Genomic DNA, 18,930 nt, shown 5'->3' with positions numbered 1-18,930 from the left:
GGACAGAAGACATCTGAGTAGGTATTCAGACAAGTTGGTACACTTTGACAGCTATTTAGGACCCGAAACTGGCGAGGACGACAAAAGATGCTTGGTTGAAGTAATGAAGGTAGACAGTAAAGGAGAGACCGGAGCAAATTGATAAGTAAAAATGAATAATGTAGATATTTTACAAAAGTGCACAAAAAAGTGGAAAATGTGAATGCTATGATAAAAACATTCAGAGATACTTTTTAACGTTTTGGGTTAATGCCAATACTTTCTGTATTGTGTTTTTGTGGATAGCGATAGTTGTCCCATAATTTTGACCTCTGGTCATTTGAAGCTTACTTTGAGGTGAACAAGAAGTCTCAGTGTGTATCTTTAGAGTAGTTACATTTGAAGCTGCGTAGCGGTGATTGAGTTAACAACACTAGAAATGAAGAAATCGTTTCATAGAAATTACCTCTTTGGGTCTTACATTTTATTTTATGTCGACAAAAGCAGTTGACCATGTACGTCAACGTACAGTAAGCGGGCACTTTCTAGTAATAAGACAAACACTATGGACCAGGACTTGAGTTGAGCGAAAAGTAAATTGTTACTGCTAATTTGCTTCCTAACGACTTTTAAGTCACTTTTGAGTTAATTAAGTTAGACGTGTTGTTAAACTGCAAGTTGCTTTTTGTATTGCAGGTAGTACTATAATGTGTTTACCCAATTATTGAGTTAATGTGTTCTATATACTTTTTTAACACCAACCTTGTTAGCAGAAAAAGGTGAGCGGGGTAGGGGTGAGCGACAGACAGTTCCACTAAAGGCAGAGCGCATTGTGCTGTTGGATGTGGCCAAAGAAAGGCTGGAGGTTGCATTTAACTGTGCGAAAGACAAAATAGCATTAGTGTTAAAAGAGTACCGGTAGCCATTGAGGTATTCAAGTAGCCCAATGTAATTCTGGGTTTACCATTTTTCGTGATTTACTTGGGGTTTGGTTACCCGGGAATCTACGTTTGGGGGTTCGTACTGCTGTTCCATACAGCATATCCTCTTCGGTCTGCTTGCTCTTTTTTAGATGCTGGTGTTTATAAAGAAGGGTGGTTAGGTCACATTAGTGATAGTGAATAAATCAAAAAGCATCAAAATTAAACTTCCTTACCCTTTCTAGTTTTTCCTTCTCCTTCTGTGCTTGATGCAGTGTCCTCTGTTCCGCCACATACTCAAGAAACTTCTGGCCGTTGACCAAAAACTCACAACCCTGTTCACCTTCCCAGGCATCAATCAGGGCTTTCAGATTATTTTCAATCTTAAAAAAAATAATTATTATGGATTATAACGCGTTTAAAACATCAGCACGTCTTCAGAACTTTTACCTTTGGCAGGTTTTTGTGAAGCTCAGCCCTCTGTTTTTCCTCTTTAAGAAGATTACCTCCTCTATTTGTGAATCTCGTTGGATCTGAGGCTTTTTTCTGGAATTTAGGGAAAAAAGTATTGTTCACAAAAATTACTATGACTATAACTAAATCATTTACAACTAGAACATTTTAAAGAGGAGGAAGAATCATTTACAGAAAAAAATTAATCCAGATGGTGATCCAGATCACACCCAAAATCTAATCACTTTCTGCTAACTATTTCTAAAAGTTCCTGAAAGATGGATCAAAATCTTCCTATATGTTTGTGAGTTACGTATGTTGCTAACTAACAAAGAGAAAAACAGACAAACCCCCGCCAATCGAAGAATAGATTAAATTGTCAACTCAGTGTGTAATTGTTTTGTGTGTTTGCTGCAAGAGGATTTACACTCTGCATCGGTCTCAGCACCTGGGAGCATTTGTTCAATAGTGAAATTATATACCGTATTTTTCGGATTATAAGTCGCACCGGCCAAAAATGCACAATAAAGAAGGAAAAAAACATATATAAGTCGCACTGGAGTATAAGTCGCATTTTTTGGGGAAATTCATTTGATAAAACCCAACACCAAGAATAGACATTTTAAAGGCAATTTAAAATAAATAAAGAATAGTGAAAAACAGGCTGAATAAGTGTACGTTATATGAGGCATAAATAACCAACTGAGAACATGCCTGGTATGTTAACGTAACATATTATGGTAAGTGTTCAGTTTATTCCGTATTGGCCCTCTGAATAGGGGTCGTCACTCAGCATGAAAGGAATTACTCGCACTGCACTCTTTGCTTGTTTTATTTGGTGCTATTGCAGAAACAGTAGCAGCAGCAGCAGCAGCAGGTAATAACCTACAAGTAAACATGAACATAAAACAATGTATCCATCTTGAATCATCATAATGTAAATAATAGACATGAATTCATCAACTGAACCATAATGTTGTCAACCATGATATCACTGTGATTTTATCCTAACTTATTAATTTTAGCATTACATTCTATTATCACCATGAATTTATGTCATATAATGTTTTAAATGTGATCAGAATTTTTTGTAATGTCTCTATGGTTCATGGACACACATTACACATATGAGCAGAACTACCGGTACATAAAAGAACTACAAATCCCATCAGCCAAACCAGGAAGTAAAGTGCCGGTATTTTTAACTCAAACCTTCGAAATGCAGCTGGACACACGCAACGTGACAACAATCTAATCCAACAGATTCCAATCCACACATTACTGTTCATTTTGCCAACGTCGTTCAAAGACTAAACAGCGAGTGTTTGCCCTGGTTGTGACGCAGCAATTCAGCCGCACAACAAGCGCTGCGGACACAGCGGACATACAACAAACAGAAAAGCAAGGAAGCAGGCAAGCATGGAATTTAAGCAATAATTCAGCTGATCTAACAAAGAAAAGCGGACATAACAAAATGAGCTTACCAGTGGGGTATGCTGGTGACGAAGCACGCTGTTTTTACAAACGAAACAATGACGCCATTTTTAAAGCTACCGACATGGTCACCTGTCAGTGGTAGCCCCGCCCATCTTAAAGTCCCAGGTAAGCCCACCATAAATACATATACACATAACAAATACACATAGTAAATCCAACAGTAAGAGTCATTCAAATAACTATAACATATCGAACATGCTATACGTTTACCTAACAATCTGTCACTCCTAATCGCTAAATCCCATGAAATCTTATAAGTCTAGTCTCTTACGTGAATGAGCTAAATAATATTATTGTGTTAATAATTTCACACATAAGTCGCTCCTGAGTATAAGTCGCACCCCCGGCCAAACTATGAAAAAAACTGCGACTTATAGTCCGAAAAATACGGTAAACAGAGTGAACCCTCTTGTTAGTGATCACATACAGCAGTCTTGTACGTTTCGCTTTTTCACTAGTAGCGATGGTGCTACTAAATGGGAAAAAAATAAATGGTAATACAGAATATTTTTTGTAGCACAGAACATTTTTTGTAGCAATGTGAAATGTCTTAAATATTACAATTTCATTATTAACACTCAAACAAGGTGCACATGCCATCATAAGGCCTACTGCAACACTCAATTAAACACAGACAACATCCCTAAACCGTGTAGGGATGAGCGGTATGGATCAAAATTCATATCCCGATATACTGTAGTTTGGCCCATAAACTAACACATAAATGAAAATATTTGTGTTAGTTTAGTCCACCATGCCTAGTTTTTCAATTTTCGTGAATGATGGGTACCCCAAATACACAAAAACAAGTACCAACAAGTAAGAAAAGTAGGTTTTGCATAATAGGATACCACCTTAGAGGTGTTTTGAGAAAAGAAAAAGCCTTGAAAATAATATAAGAAAAGTCAAATATAGTCTCCGATCTTTAAAAATTTTTTTTTTTATCTATGCTCAATTCTTCAGCGAACAAAAACACAAAATAACAAAATGTGAAATAAAGTGCCCTAGTTTAAGAGGTCATGTTAGCAGACCATGAAAATAATTGACCATTAACAATGGTGTTTTTATAGGTAAACATTATTATAGAACATACACACAAAGATGTTAACCAGGAACACCAAGCTGCCAACTGCTTCATGATGTGGTCTGACAGGCGGTGTTCTGAAAATTACTTTTAAAAAGTAATTAATTAGAGTTACTCCTTACTTTACCAAAAATTATTTAATTACTAACTCTTTAATAAATGGCATTAATTACAAGTACTTTTCAAAGCAGCGTCAAACAGACACACACAGAGACAGAGATTAGGCAGATGGCTTCATAAGATTAAACATACAATCCAATAAATAGCTAACATGTTAAGAATTAATCAATGCTATAATTTGATACATTGAGTCTATTACAGTGCTAAAACTGCCTGGAGTTGATCAATAATCACTATATCAGTGTGCAGCTTTTTAAACATCACAAAATGCTTGTTTTCTTTTAGAGGGAGTTAGATTTGGTGTTATACTGTTTTGTTTTTTTGTTGCCATTTTAACTGTTTTTTAATACATAAAGAAGGTTTACCGATAATAGTTTTTTTTTTGTTTTTTTTAGCAATTTGCCTTTTCTGTATTTTAAATGGACAACATTTTAATAGTTATTTAAAATTTTGGAACAGCTGAATGCACAGTTACAGTATAAATACATATTTATGAATTAATTACTCATCTTTGTTGTTTGTTTGGAGGCATTTGCCTAAAATAACTTAAGTTGTAGTATCGTGCCATCTCGTGGGTGCTTGTATAACAATAATGTGTCCTGGCACAACAATAAAGTTCCTTGAATCCTTTATAAAGGCGGCATGAAACAACTAAATTCAATAAAATAACTTTCAGCAAAGTACGAGGACGGCGAATGCGCTGCTCTCCCTTGCCGCCATCCCTCTCTGCTCATCGTCAACTACGGTAGTCTTAAATAAAGGTAAAAGTGATGTAAAATGTTCAATTAACTATTTTATTCTTTGTTTATGGAATTGTTTTTGGCATGTAGTTTTGTGGTAATATTTTTGGTTGTTTAGAACAATATAAATACATTTTCATAACATTTATTTTGGGGGGAAGGGGATTTGCTTCGGCTGTCATATTTTTTTATTTTCAACTGACCTTTTGGAACAAATGTACAATTTACCGTATTTTCCGCACTATAAGGCGCACCTAAAACCCACAAATTTTCTCAAAAGCTAACAGTGCGCCTTATAACCCGGTGCGCTTTATTACGATTAATTTTCATAAAGTTTCGATCTCGCAACTTCGGTAAACAGCCGCCATCTTTTTTCCCGGTAGAACAGGAAGCGCTTCTTCTTCTACGCAAGCAACCGCCAAGGAAAGCACCCGCCCCCATAGAACAGGAAGCGCTTCACCCGCCCCCGGAAGAAGAAGAAAAAACGCGCGGATATCACCGTACGTTTCATTTCCTGTTTACATCTGTAAAGACCACAAAATGGCTCCTAATAAGCGATCCGGTTCATAAAAAGACGCAATCTCTCCATCCGCACACGGATTACTACCGTATTTCACAGCAACTGATATTCCTGTGAACCGCACTGTGGAACGGGAGCACGTACGGTGAATATTCGCACCACAGGGAATGAAGTCATCCTTCACTGTGGTTCTAGCTTGCCATGCTAACTTCCACTCATGGTGATATTCAAAAGGAAGACCTTGCCAAAAGAGACCTTTCCAGCCGGCGTCATCATAAAAGCTAACTCGAAGGGATGGATGGATGAAGAAAAGATGAGCGAGTGGTTAAGGGAAGTTTACGCGAAGAGGCCGGGTGGCTTTTTTCACACAGCTCCGAAGGCGAACACACCTTCACTAAGACGGGCAGACAGCCTCGGACGACATACGCCAACATTTGCCAGTGGATCATAAATGCTTGGGCAGATATTTCGGTCACAACTGTGGTCCGAGCTTTCCGGAAGGCAGGATTCACAGAACAACAGCGACACTGACTCCCGATGACTTCTACGAGACGGAACCGGCCATTTTGGATACCACGCTTGCGCAACTTTTCAATTCGGACACCGAAGACGAAGAATTCGAAGGATTTACGAATGAAGAATAACTTCAGAAGGTGAGCGCTATGTTTATTTTGTGTGTTGTGACATTAACGTTCGAGCAACATTATGTTACTATTGCTCTACACCATTTTGAATTTTACTATGTTTGTGATTGCACATTTGCGTACATTTTGGGACAGAGTTGTTAGAACGCTGGTTTTCAATATATTATTAAAGTTTGACTGAACTATCTGACTGTTTTTTTGACATTCACTTTAGCGCAGCGTTTTTTTGACATTCACTTTAGCGCAGCGTAGGCGCGGCTTTTAGTCCGGGGCGGCTTATTGGTGGACAAAATTATGAAATATGTAATTCATAGAAGGTGCGGCTAATAATCCGGTGCGCCTTATAGTGCGGAAAATACGGTAATTCAATCATTAATTTATTGATAGTCTGTCTCTCTGTTAAAAATGTTTACAAATTATATGTAGCTATTTCGTTTTACATCATAACCTTTAGTGCATGGCCAAAGAGCTTTGTATACACTGGTAAAAATTCCCTTTTATTGCTACGTGAAAGTCTTCTCATTCCCAGCACTCAAGAGTACTCACATCCAACTCTAGAAAGAGTCTCCAGCTTTCTTCCCATTGGTGAACCCCGTCAAAAAGAGTTTTGTGATCTTCATAATGCTGCTTCAAGTGCTGGAGCTCGGCATCATGCGTACTCAACAGCTCCTCTGTGAAATCCTCTAAAAGTTTGAAATCAGAGCCTTAGCAAAGCACACATTTTCAGTACCATATTTTTCTGAATAAGTAATAGTAAACGCACCACTAAAATATGCAAAAAACGCCTGCTGTTGCTCAAGGCTGTAGAAGCACTTCTCCCAAAACACAGCAATCTCAGAGCGGATGGCATCGGTCACATTTCGAATGTTATGCAGTTTTAGGTCCTCCAAACGATGTACCTCTGCTTGGAGCTGAGGAACGAGAAAAAAAAAAAATCAAGCATACAACCCAGCAAACAGAGAGAGATGTTTGTCAAGTCATCCCACCGCGTCTAGGTTGAGTTTCTTCGACATGACCATGTGCTCGTTGAAGGCCTCTCTTTGCTCTTGGGGAACTTGCAATCGGTCCCACAGTTGCTGGATCTTCTCTCGATGAGCCTCACATGTTGCCTCGTTCTCCGCCTTGTGTTGCTCCAGCTGCACATTGACAGCAGCATGTCGTCACTACATGCTTACAGTTCACAGGATTGCTTTTGGGTATCTCAAGATTCCAACTAAACATGGCTGTAAATGGTGAGCCTCAACTAATTGTTCCATTTAAAAAAGTGTGCCTCGTGTTCAGTGACAAATAGTAATAGTAGCTCCTGAGTGTTATTTTCGTAAGCCTGCTAATCAGATTGGAAATTGTGTGTATAGAACAAGCACAGCACATTTTTGCTGAAACTGAACATTTTAGACACATGGACACCTCTCATCGCACGTGCGAGTATGCCAAAACTGTTTGATCTAAGATTGATGATAAAAAGAGTTAGGCCTTGTCTCTGATTTGCAGCAGTTTACGTCACCTTTGGAAGACTATACAGCTTAAACATACAATAACAGGATCTCGCAAAAGTGAGTATACCAGTCACATTACAGCAAGTATTTTGTTGTATCTTCTCAAAGGAAAATAAGGTATGAAAACTGGAACAGTATAGTATATTTCCAACATAGTAGCACATTACATGTTTATGATTGCACAATTCAACATTTCCAAAAAGGAGTAGGAAGTGTTTCCACTACATGTAATTGATCGTAGCGCACTGCCACGGCAAAATAAAAGCCAACACACCTTAAAAATAAGGGTCTTTTACATAACAACAAATTAAAGTATTATATTGCATTAATTAATATATATAGCCTATCATTTACACACTATTGACTAGCGATGCACCGAAAATTTGGCCCCCGAAAGACTTTGATCACCTAAACAACACTGCCAAAACAGGATGTTGCGATGACGTCGCAAGACACACGCGATTGTCTGGAGCAGAGGCAGCTTTTCTGCGATGTGGATGTACTTTAATATATACGAGTGTACCCGCGGACAGCATTATACAAAATGTGACAATTTTAAGAGGACATTGAATGAATTTATTTTATCTGTCAAACTAAACCATCAAATTCAGTGGGAGTGGCTAACAGAAATCTAGTCCAATGATTGCTTTGGTCTGAAGCCTGAAAGTCTTTCAAAACATGGCAGCTATCTAGGATATACGCTTACTTATTTAGGTGTTGGTGGTACATAGTTTAGACCTAGGGGAGCACATAGAAGCAGGACCTATGGCTCAGAACATGTAGCAGTTGAAATTAAGGGATTGATTGAGGTTGTCAAAATTATTTCTGCACTTTCAGACCAAGATATCTACCACTACTCCTTTGCTTCTCTGGCAGTAGGCTTTCACAGACAAGCACAAGTGCCGAGTAACCAACAAAGTGTTAGGATCCACCCAATGACTTTAATGACTGAGTTTGACAGATCAAATATTTCATTCATGAAATGCTGCCACAGAGGTTCATGAAATAATTAAATAAATATTTACATTGTGAAATAATTAAATAACTAATTGATTACACATTGAAATAATTCATTTAGATTGTAAAATAACTAAACCGTAAAATATAAATTCTTTCACATTAATTAAGGATAAATTCTACACATTTATGCATTTCATTCTAATTTACTGCAAAAAGTAATAGTTATTGTCTTGTCCTTTTATACATAAAATGTGTTTTAGGGATAGAGTATATCATCTAGTGCTGGTCAGGGGTGTCACCACCTCCAAAGTTACGATACTCCCGTATACTAAAGTAATGTCCGATCATTACCTTATAAAATTTGAAGTTCTGACTCATTGTCAACAAACTAATAATAATAACTACTATAGCAGCCGCAATATTAATGCTGCCACAACGATGACTCTTGCTGGCCTACTGCCTTCGGTAATGGCACCATTCCCAAATTATGTGGGCTCTATTGATAACCTCACTAACAACTTTAACGACGCCCTGCGCGACACCATTGATAGTATAGCACCGCTAAAGCTTAAAAGAGCCCCTAAAAGGCGCACCCCATGGTTTACAGAAGAAACTAGAGCCCATAAATTATCATGTAGAAAGCTGGAACGCAAATGGCGCGCTACTAAACTTGAGGTTTTCCATCAAGCATGGAGTGATAGTTTAATAACTTATAAACACATGCTTACCCTAGCTAAAGCTAAATATTACTCAAATCTCATCCACCTCAACAAAAATGATCCGAAATTTTTGTTTAGTACAGTCGCATCGCTAACCCAACAAGGGACTCCTCCCAGTAGCTCCACCCACTCAGCAGATGATTTTATGAATTTCTTTAATAAGAAAATTGAACTCATTAGAAAGGAGATTAAAGACAATGCATCGCAGCTACAACTGGGTTCTATTAACACAGATACGACTGTATCTACGAAGGATACCGCCCTCCAAAATAGTTTCTCTCTCTTTGATGAAATAACACTAGAGGAATTGTTAAGATGTGTCAATGGGACAAAACAAACAACATGTTTACTTGACCCATTTCCTGGGAAACTTATTAAGGAGCTTTTTGTATTATTAGGTCCATCAGTGCTAAATATTATAAACTTATCACTTTCCTCTGGCACTGTTCCACTAGCATTCAAAAAAGCGGTTATTCATCCTTTGCTCAAAAGACCTAACCTCGATCCTGACCTCATGGTAAACTACCGGCCGGTGTCCCACCTTCCGTTTATCTCGAAAATCCTCGAAAAAATTGTCACACAGCAGCTAAATGAACACTTAATGTCTAACAATCTCTGTGAACCTTTTCAATCCGGTTTCAGGGCAAATCACTCTACGGAGACAGCCCTCGCAAAAATGACTAATGATCTACTGCTAACGATGGATTCTGATGCGTCATCTATGTTGCTGCTTCTTGATCTTAGCGCTGCTTTCGATACCGTCGATCATAACATTTTATTAGAGCGTATCAAAACACGTATTGGTATGTCAGACTTAGCCTTGTCGTGGTTTAACTCTTATCTTACTGACAGGATGCAATGCGTCTCCCATAACAATGTGACCTCGGACTATGTTAAGGTAACGTGCGGAGTCCCCCAAGGTTCGGTTCTTGCCCCTGCACTCTTTAGTATTTACATGTTGCCGCTAGGCGACATCATACGCAAATACGGTGTTAGCTTTCATTGCTATGCTGATGACACCCAACTCTACATGCCCCTAAAGCTGACCAACACGCCGGATTGTAGTCAGCTGGAGGCGTGTCTTAATGAAATTAAACAATGGATGTCCGCTAACTTCTTGCAACTCAACACTAAGAAAACGGAAATGCTGATTATCGGTCCTGCTAAACACCGACATTTATTTGATAATACCACCTTAACATTTGACAACCAAACAATTACACAAAGCGACTCAGTAAAGAATCTGGGTATTATCTTCCACCCAACTCTCTCCTTTGAGTCACACATTAAGAGTGTTACTAAAACGGCCTTCTTTCATCTCCGTAATATCGCTAAAATTCGTTCCATTTTGTCCACTAGCGACGCTGAGATCATTATTCATGCGTTCGTTACGTCTCGTCTCGATTACTGTAACGTATTATTTTCGGGTCTCCCTATGTCTAGCATTAAAAGATTACAGTTGGTACAAAATGCGGCTGCTAGACTTTTGACAAGAACAAGAAAGTTTGATCATATTACGCCTATACTGGCTCACCTGCACTGGCTTCCTGTGCACTTAAGATGTGACTTTAAGGTTTTACTACTTACGTATAAAATACTACACGGTCTAGCTCCAGCCTATCTTGCCGATTGTATTGTACCATATGTCCCGGCAAGAAATCTGCGTTCAAAGAACTCCGGCTTATTAGTGATTCCCAGAGCCCAAAAAAAGTCTGCGGGCTGTAGAGAGTTTTCTATTCGGGCTCCAGTACTATGGAATGCCCTCCTGGTAACAATTAGAGATGCTACCTCAGTAGAAACATTTAAGTCCCATCTCAAAACTCATTTGTATACTCTAGCCTTTGAATAGCCCCCCTTTTTTTAGACCAGTTGATCTGCCGTTTCTTTTCTTTTCTCCTCTGCTCCCCCCTATCACTTGTGGAAGGGGAGACACACAGATCCGGTGGCCATGGATGGGGTGCTGGCTGTCCGGGGTCGGGACCCGGGGTGGACCGCTCGCCTGTATATGGGTTGGGAACATCTCTGCGCTGCTGACCCGTCTCCGCTCGGGATGGTTTCCTGCTGACCCCACTGTGGACTGGACTCTTACTGTTATGCTGGATCCACTATGGACTGGACTCTCACAATATTATGTTAGACCCACTCGACATCCATTGCATTCGGTCTCCCTAGAGGGGGGGGGTTACCCACATATGCGGTCCTCTCCAAGGTTTCTCATAGTCATTCACATCGACGTCCCACTGGGGTGAGTTTTTCCTTGCCCTTATGTGGGCTATACCGAGGATGTCGTTGTGGCTTGTGCAGCCCTTTGAGACACTTGTGATTTAGGGCTATATAAATAAACATTGATTGATTGATATTTTCCTGAGGGAACTCTCCTGAAGGAATCAATAAAGTACTATCTATCTATCTATCTCGCACAGCACTACACTGACTACTCTAAAACCACAGTATAGCCAATGTTTATTTATATAGTATTGTCTCTTAGGAAGATTAAATATAAGGAGTATACTCACCGTATATAATCTCTCATGGTATCACAGTATAACATGAGTATTTTTAATTCAATGTGTTGTGGTATAAACTGGCTTCAAAACAATCTGTATGATCACTTTCCAAATGTTCAGACACTGATTGCAGATTTTACTTCACCTCCTTTTTTTTTTTTAATTTGCTCACACATTGATAAGTGACATGAAAAAAAAGATCTCACCTGACAAAGAAGCAGCTTGAGTGCATTAATGTTGTGCGTCGAAAGACAGAAAGAGTCTTCATCTTCACAGACAACATCCTTCTCAAAACTGGTCTCTGGGACATGGTCCAGGTCACTCATGTACAAGATGATCTGCTTTTTAAGGTCCATGAACTCAGCATACCGTTTTGCCTAATCACGGACATAACCATAATTACAAGGATATATGTTTTTTTCTGTGAATTGATGAGTTACTGACATTTTGGTGGATTTAAACAGATATTATACAAGTCAACTACTATGCTACACAGTAGAACCAATTAAATCAGTCAATCCTGCTTATTTTGACAGCCCGTTACTGTTGACCATTTTCATCTAATCCTGATTCACCATGTTTATCTTCAGAGCGACGTAGTAAAATTGAAAATAAATGTTATTTTTCTAACAGCCTAATGGACAACACAGTCAGTCAGTACAAGCCTAAAACTATCCCAAGCTGAATTCAAAAGCTGACTGCTAAACTAGAGTCGCTGAATAGTTGTACACTTAATAATCCAATTAGTCGACGAATCGTTTAAATAGTTGATGACTAGTTCACTATCAAAATAGTCATTAATTGCAGCCGTTGTCGACATACATGTGCGATTACTTGTCGACAAAATTTGAGTATCAAATGAGTAATTTCTATTAAAAAATGGGTTAGTTTATGGTAACACTTATTGTGGTATCGTTCACTTCATCATCAAGAACATAACTACTGTCTTTCTATTTTTATTTTAGATCTGGAAAAAAAAATGTGCGCAAATACAAAAACTGTCATTTTTGTCAAAACATACAATGAGTGTTCCCTCGATCATCGCAAGGGTTACTTTCCTTATGTTGAGTTTAACATTTGTGTTGTACATGGTTCACCGATAATTTTTTAAGGGGACCCATTATGCAAAACCAACGTGTCTTACCTATTGGTATCTGTTTGTTTGTATTTAGGATCCCAACAAGTCGCGAAAATTTGAAAATAAACCATAGAGGCATGGCAGAGATATTTATAAAATAATCTTGCCTTTTTCCAAACTTGCTTTAAACGAGCCGTTTGGAATTTGAGACTTAAGTGACGTATTTTTCTTTAGCTACCGGTACTTCAGCATATACTGTATACAGTATCCATATATGGTAGAGGTTTACTAGAAGAGCTTTGCGTGAGTTCGCTATTTTATTCCATAGTGGAAGTTACTTAAGTTCCTTGTTTTTCTCTCTCCTAAAACAACGTAAGGCGGGTCTTGGCGTCTCTCTTTCACGCACCTCAGCTGTACGTTGTTTCTGATTGCTTTAAATTGCGTGGTGTCTTCCGTAGTGGGTTAAATGTAGGCACACCTCAGATACGCACACGCAGATTGTATTACACGCACGCACTTCTGAATGCACGCGCACATGTTGTATTACAAACTCACAAATCTGGATGCGCTCGCTCAAATTGTACACGGCAGTAGTGTCGCAAAAGTCACGTGTAAAAAAAAAAAAAAAAAAAAAAAAAAAAAGAGCAATTAGAGGGTTCCTGCTTCTCGCAGATCATTGATACGCCCGCAGATTGTATTACACACACGCACTTCTGAATGCGCACGCACACGTTCTAATACAAGCTCACGAATCTGGATGCGCTCGCTCAAACGTACATGGCAAAAGTGTTGCAAAAGTCACGTGTCGACAGCCTATGGAGGCTTTTTTCTGATTAGGGACAGACGGACAACTTAAAACACACGTACGCGGATCTGATTGCACACACTCAGATTGATATACACACATATTTGTACACACGCCTGAAATTGGATTACACGCGCACAGATTGAGATACACGTTTGAAAATAATTTTGCTACAATAATACTTCCATACAAATATTTGTGACAGTAAATATTTGCATATTGTTCTAATGTGTGGCACCTTGACACAATGTTGATTTACCAGTCTAAAAGTAACCCATCTTCCTTCACTCGTTATTTTCACAGTTTTATGCATTTATATGTAAAAAATATAAAAACAGCAAATTTTGAAGAGAAAATTGCAATTAGGTTTTTTCTCAAAATCGTGCAACCCTATTTATTGTTACTTAAATGTAAAAAAAAAAATCCCGATTTCTTAACTGTCGACTTTTTTATACTACCTAATCACTATTAACCACACACAGCGAGGTCGCAGTAAAGCGACATTTTGCAGAACGGAGGTGCGGAAGTTGTCCTTGAGTTACAATCGTCCCAAAACATGATTTTAAAAAAACAAACAAATAAATAAATAAATGTTTTAAATAGATATTAAGACATTAAAAATATATTATTATTATATCATTAGACAAAATATCGCAATATTGCCGAAGCAATATTTGTGCCCACTCCTACAAGTTACAGCATTTTTCTAGAACTCCTGACCTCTAAAACACAGCTGTTGTTGCTAAAGAAGTATCTACTCATCATCTTCTGTGTGAATGTGTGTTAGTGCTTTACTAAGACAACAGTCAAGTGTGGAGAAAAATAACTACCGGTACTTATATAATGAAAAACACGCATAGTGACTAAAAAGGTTGTGTTTCTTCCTGAAATTATATATTCAGTACATGTCTTTTTGCGTTTAAACAAGGCCAGCATAAATGGAGCTCCTACCTTCTCAGCACTCTGGCTGACAATATGCTGGCTTAATTTCTCCAGTTGTTCAAGTGAGGGGACAGAATCTGGGGTGATGCTATAAGGAATGGAGCACAGGATGTCACACAGGTACTGGTCCTGCACCAGCAGAGCCTTCAGCTGCTGCATCCGCCTATCCTTCTCCTTTGTCAGAGCCTCCACCTGTGTGCGGAGGTTCTTTTCCTGTTGGAGCATGCTGATACCAGCCTCTTCCTGAATCAACACAGACCATTACAAGGGTAACTTTATGCACAAAATCCTGGAGACATTACCTACAAACGCCTACATCTTGCTTGTGACAAAAAAAACCCCATAAAAGACAAAAGAAAGTTAATTTGTGTTTCTAAACCGATTTGTTATGCTTTTAAATTACGAATGTTTTTGCTAACTTTTTGTCTGTCACAATAACCTTAAGAATTACATGCACATTCATCATGGCCAATCATGCAGATTAGAGGATGACGTCATCTAATCTATCTCCCGTAACCTACTGCCACGAATAGATTGCAGTCGTATGAGAAACACTGCACACTTTTTGGAGAATTAAATGGGGCGCCACTGACTGTCAGACGAACACTGACAAAAACACATACACCCCTGCAAAGACTGCATTGCAATCGCTCCTCTACAGTAACACTTGATAAACACAACCTTTCAAGAAGTGTTTCAATCGTATTACTGTAGTGGTTTTGTTTTAGTATACAAGGGACAAGCGGTTGAAAATGGATGGATGGATAAAAAAATAAAATAAAATAAAATAAAATTTAATTAAAATAAATCCTGAAAATAATAAACAAATTAAAATAAACAATAATGAATAAATAAAAATAAACAAATACATAAACATCTTATTGAATTTTTTTTAGAATTTGATAATCAACAATTAAAATCAATATGGGTCATTTAAATTAATGCAATTGCTCATTCGTGTGAAATATACAGAGCACAGAAAAAATGTAAAACACACAACAATGTAGTAGGGATGTAACAGTTATCGGTATAATAACAAAAAGACGGTTAGTATTATTGTTTAAAATTTAAACTATTGTAAAATCGTGATTACCATACACTAAAAACTTTGCTCGCATGCTAATTGCTAGCATGAATACAAGACTCATTAAAAACAAAACATGATTAAAAGATTTCTGTGTGTACAAGTACTTTTTGAGCACATTCAACAATATTGTGATAATGATAACCATGATAATTTTGGTTAAGATAACCGTGATATGAAATGTTTATATAGTTACTTTTATTTTATTTTTTTTACTTTGCCTGTCCGTCACAATCCTTGTGTAAGACAAGAAGACATATGTTTTTATTTTTTAATGCATTTCAACTAGTAAATAAATGCGTTTAAAAGTATGCTTACGATGGAGCCTATGGGAGTCGCACTATTCCGCCTATTAGCGCTCTAAAACACACCCAAACTCTTCCATCAATGTTTTGTATACGCGTTCATCAGTTCATATGTAATGTAGTAACGGGCACATTTATAACAACATGTAATATTTGCGCATTTTGCTCATTTGAAGCATACACGGCACATTCATATGAAAAACGCACCACAGTGTTGGCCTTTTCCTTCGACAACATCGATAATTACTACTGACTGCAGACTTTATGAGAAAACAAACATCGTAAAACATAATTTACTGTACAATGTCTGATCTATCTGGGATGGCGACTGTTCGGAAGGTTTTATATTCCCGTTTAGATGAAGAATGACTGATGATCCTCACAAAAAAAGGGAGGTAGAACCAAGCGACGTTTTGTGTCTAACCATTTCCGTCAAAGTTGACCAACTCGTCGAATTACGTCTCCATCCTTCTACTATAAAAGTGAGAGGCATTATTTATGACATACAATAAACTTTCACTTTCAGGAGCTCCGAAGTGAGAAAACAGCTGATGATGCCAAAGCAGCTGCACTCCGGAGGCGTCTGCTCCCTCACACCGCTGCTACTCTTTGCCTATTGCTACGAAGACAGCAAGAACTGGACTAGGTAAAAGAAACAACGCGAGGATGGCTCCCTGCACTTCGTGCACCGTTCTCATGGATAGGTTGGCCCTACTAGAGGACCATGTTCGCCAGTTAAAGCAGAGTACCGTATTTTCCGCACTATAAGGCGCACCGGATTATTAGCCGCACCTTCTATGAATTACATATTTCATAATTTTGTCCACCAATAAGCCGCCCCGGACTATAAGCCGCGCCTACGCTGCGCTAAAGTGAATGTCAAAAAAACGCTGCGCTAAAGTGAATGTCAAAAAAACAGTCAGATAGTTCAGTCAAACTTTAATAATATATTGAAAACCAGCGTTCTAACAACTCTGTCCCAAAATGTACGCAAATGTGCAATCACAAACATAGTAAAATTCAAAATGGTGTAGAGCAATAGTAACATAATGTTGCTCGAACGTTAATGTCACAACACACAAAATAAACATAGCGCTCACCTTCTGAAGTTATTCTTCATTCGTAAATCCTTCGAATTCTTCGTCTTCGGTGTCCGAATTGAAAAGTTGCGCAAGCGTGGTATCCAAAATGGCCGGTTCCGTCTCGTCGAAGTCATCGGGAGTCAGTGTCGCTGTTGTTCTGTGAATCCTGCCTTCCGGAAAGCTCGGACCACAGTTGTGACCGAAATATCTGCCCAGGCATTTACGATCCACTGGCAAATGTTGGCGTATGTCGTCCGGAGCTGTCTGCCCGTCTTAGTGAAGGTGTGTTCGCCTTCGGAGCTGTGTGAAAAAAGCCACCCGGCCTCTTCGCGTAAACTTCCCTTAACCACTCGCTCATCTTTTCTTCATCCATCCATCCCTTCGAGTTAGCTTTTATGATGACGCCGGCTGGAAAGGTCTCTTTTGGCAAGGTCTTCCTTTTGAATATCACCATGGGTGGAAGTTAGCATGGCAAGCTAGAACCACAGTGAAGGATGACTTCTCATTCCCTGTGGTGCGAATATTCACCGTACGTGCTCCCGTTCCACAGTGCGGTTCACAGGAATATCAGTTGCTGTGAAATACGGTAGTAATCCGTGTGCGGATGGAGAGATTGCGTCTTTTTATGAACCGGATCCTTGTCCTTTGTAGGAGCCATTTTGTGGTCTTTACAGATGTAAACAGGAAATGAAACGTACGGTGATATCCGCGCGTTTTTTCTTCTTCTTCCGGGGGCGGGTGGTTGCTTAAAGCGCTTCCTGTTCTATGGGGGCGGGTGCTTTCCTTGGCGGTTGCTTGCGTAGAAGAAGAAGCGCTTCCTGTTCTACCGGGAAAAAAGATGGCGGCTGTTTACCGAAGTTGCGAGATCGAAACTTTATGAAAATTAATCGTAATAAAGCGCACCGGGTTATAAGGCGCACTGTTAGCTTTTGAGAAAATTTGTGGTTTTTAGGTGCGCCTTATAGTGCGGAAAATACGGTAGTTTCGTAAATTTAGACGCCACGGACACGTTTGCTAGCGTTAGCTGTAGCGAGCTGACTCGCCCAGCTTATAGCAGCCCTAAACGGCCTACAAGCCACGGTGAACCGGTTGAGAAGCATAATAGATTTAGCCCTTTAGCTAGTCCTTCCCCCCAGTCTACCATACACCAGTGTTTTTCAACCTTTTTGGAGCCAAGGCACATTTTTGTTCATTGAAAAAAATACGGAGGCACACCACCAGCAGAAAACATTAAAAATATAAACTAGGTAGTTGATATTGACAGTAAAAAGTAATTGTTGCAATTGTTGGACATGAATTCAAACCATAACCAACCATGCATCACTATAGCTCTTGTCTGAAAGTGTCACGACCTGTCACATCACGCCGTGACTTATTTGGAGTTTTTTTTGGTGTTTTCTTGTGTGTAGTGTCTTGCGTTCCTATTTTGGTGGCTTTTCCTGTTTTGTGGGTATTTTCCTGTAGCAGTTTCATGTCTTCCTTTGAGCGCGATTCCCCGCACCTGCTTTGTTTTAGCAATCAAGACAACTTCAGTTGTGCGGACACTATCTTTCTTTGTGTGGAAATTGTTTGATTGTCATGTCATGTACGGATGTACTTTGTGGACGCCGTCTCTGTTCCACACGCTGTAAGTCTTTGCTATCATTCAGCATTCTGTTTACTTTGTAGCCAGTTCAGTTTTAGTTTTGTTTTCCATAGCCATGCCTAAACTTCAATGCTTTTTGTTTATTTTTGGTTTAAGCATTAGATACTACATTTACAAAGCAATTAGCTACCTGCTGCCACCTACTGATATGGAAGAGTATTACACTGTTACTCTACCGAGCTCTAGACAGCATCGACACTCAACGGCACTTTATTTGCAGATTATAATTACTGGTTTGAATACAATTTTTTAACCCAAATAGGTGAAATTACACGGTGTGCCGCGGCACAGTGGTTGAAAACACTGCTATACACCACACCTTAGTCATAGGGGACTCCATCACCCGGAAC

The 18,930-nt window shown here is 38.9% G+C and overlaps 1 protein-coding gene across 4 annotated transcripts in view; it reads right to left on the bottom strand.

The window, feature by feature from the left end:
* The window catches only part of prc1b (protein regulator of cytokinesis 1b), a 46,720-nt gene that overhangs the window by 12,702 nt on the left and 15,088 nt on the right, over positions 1-18,930 (bottom strand). For all 4 annotated transcript variants that reach the window (XM_061975037.1, XM_061975040.1, XM_061975039.1 and 1 more), the window contains exons 4-12: positions 14,474-14,707; positions 11,846-12,016; positions 6,944-7,093; positions 6,721-6,868; positions 6,504-6,640; positions 1,350-1,445; positions 1,136-1,282; positions 944-1,054; positions 742-855 (exon numbers count right to left, since the gene is read on the bottom strand). In XM_061975037.1, coding sequence (XP_061831021.1) covers positions 742-855; positions 944-1,054; positions 1,136-1,282; positions 1,350-1,445; positions 6,504-6,640; positions 6,721-6,868; positions 6,944-7,093; positions 11,846-12,016; positions 14,474-14,707 — 1,308 coding nt within the window. The remainder of the gene's footprint in view (positions 1-741; positions 856-943; positions 1,055-1,135; positions 1,283-1,349; positions 1,446-6,503; positions 6,641-6,720; positions 6,869-6,943; positions 7,094-11,845; positions 12,017-14,473; positions 14,708-18,930) is intronic.

The sequence above is a fragment of the Nerophis lumbriciformis genome, linkage group LG15 (assembly GCF_033978685.3).
Source record: "Nerophis lumbriciformis linkage group LG15, RoL_Nlum_v2.1, whole genome shotgun sequence".
Lineage (NCBI taxonomy): Eukaryota > Metazoa > Chordata > Actinopteri > Syngnathiformes > Syngnathidae > Nerophis > Nerophis lumbriciformis.
This window is presented reverse-complemented; position numbering and strand designations above follow the sequence as displayed.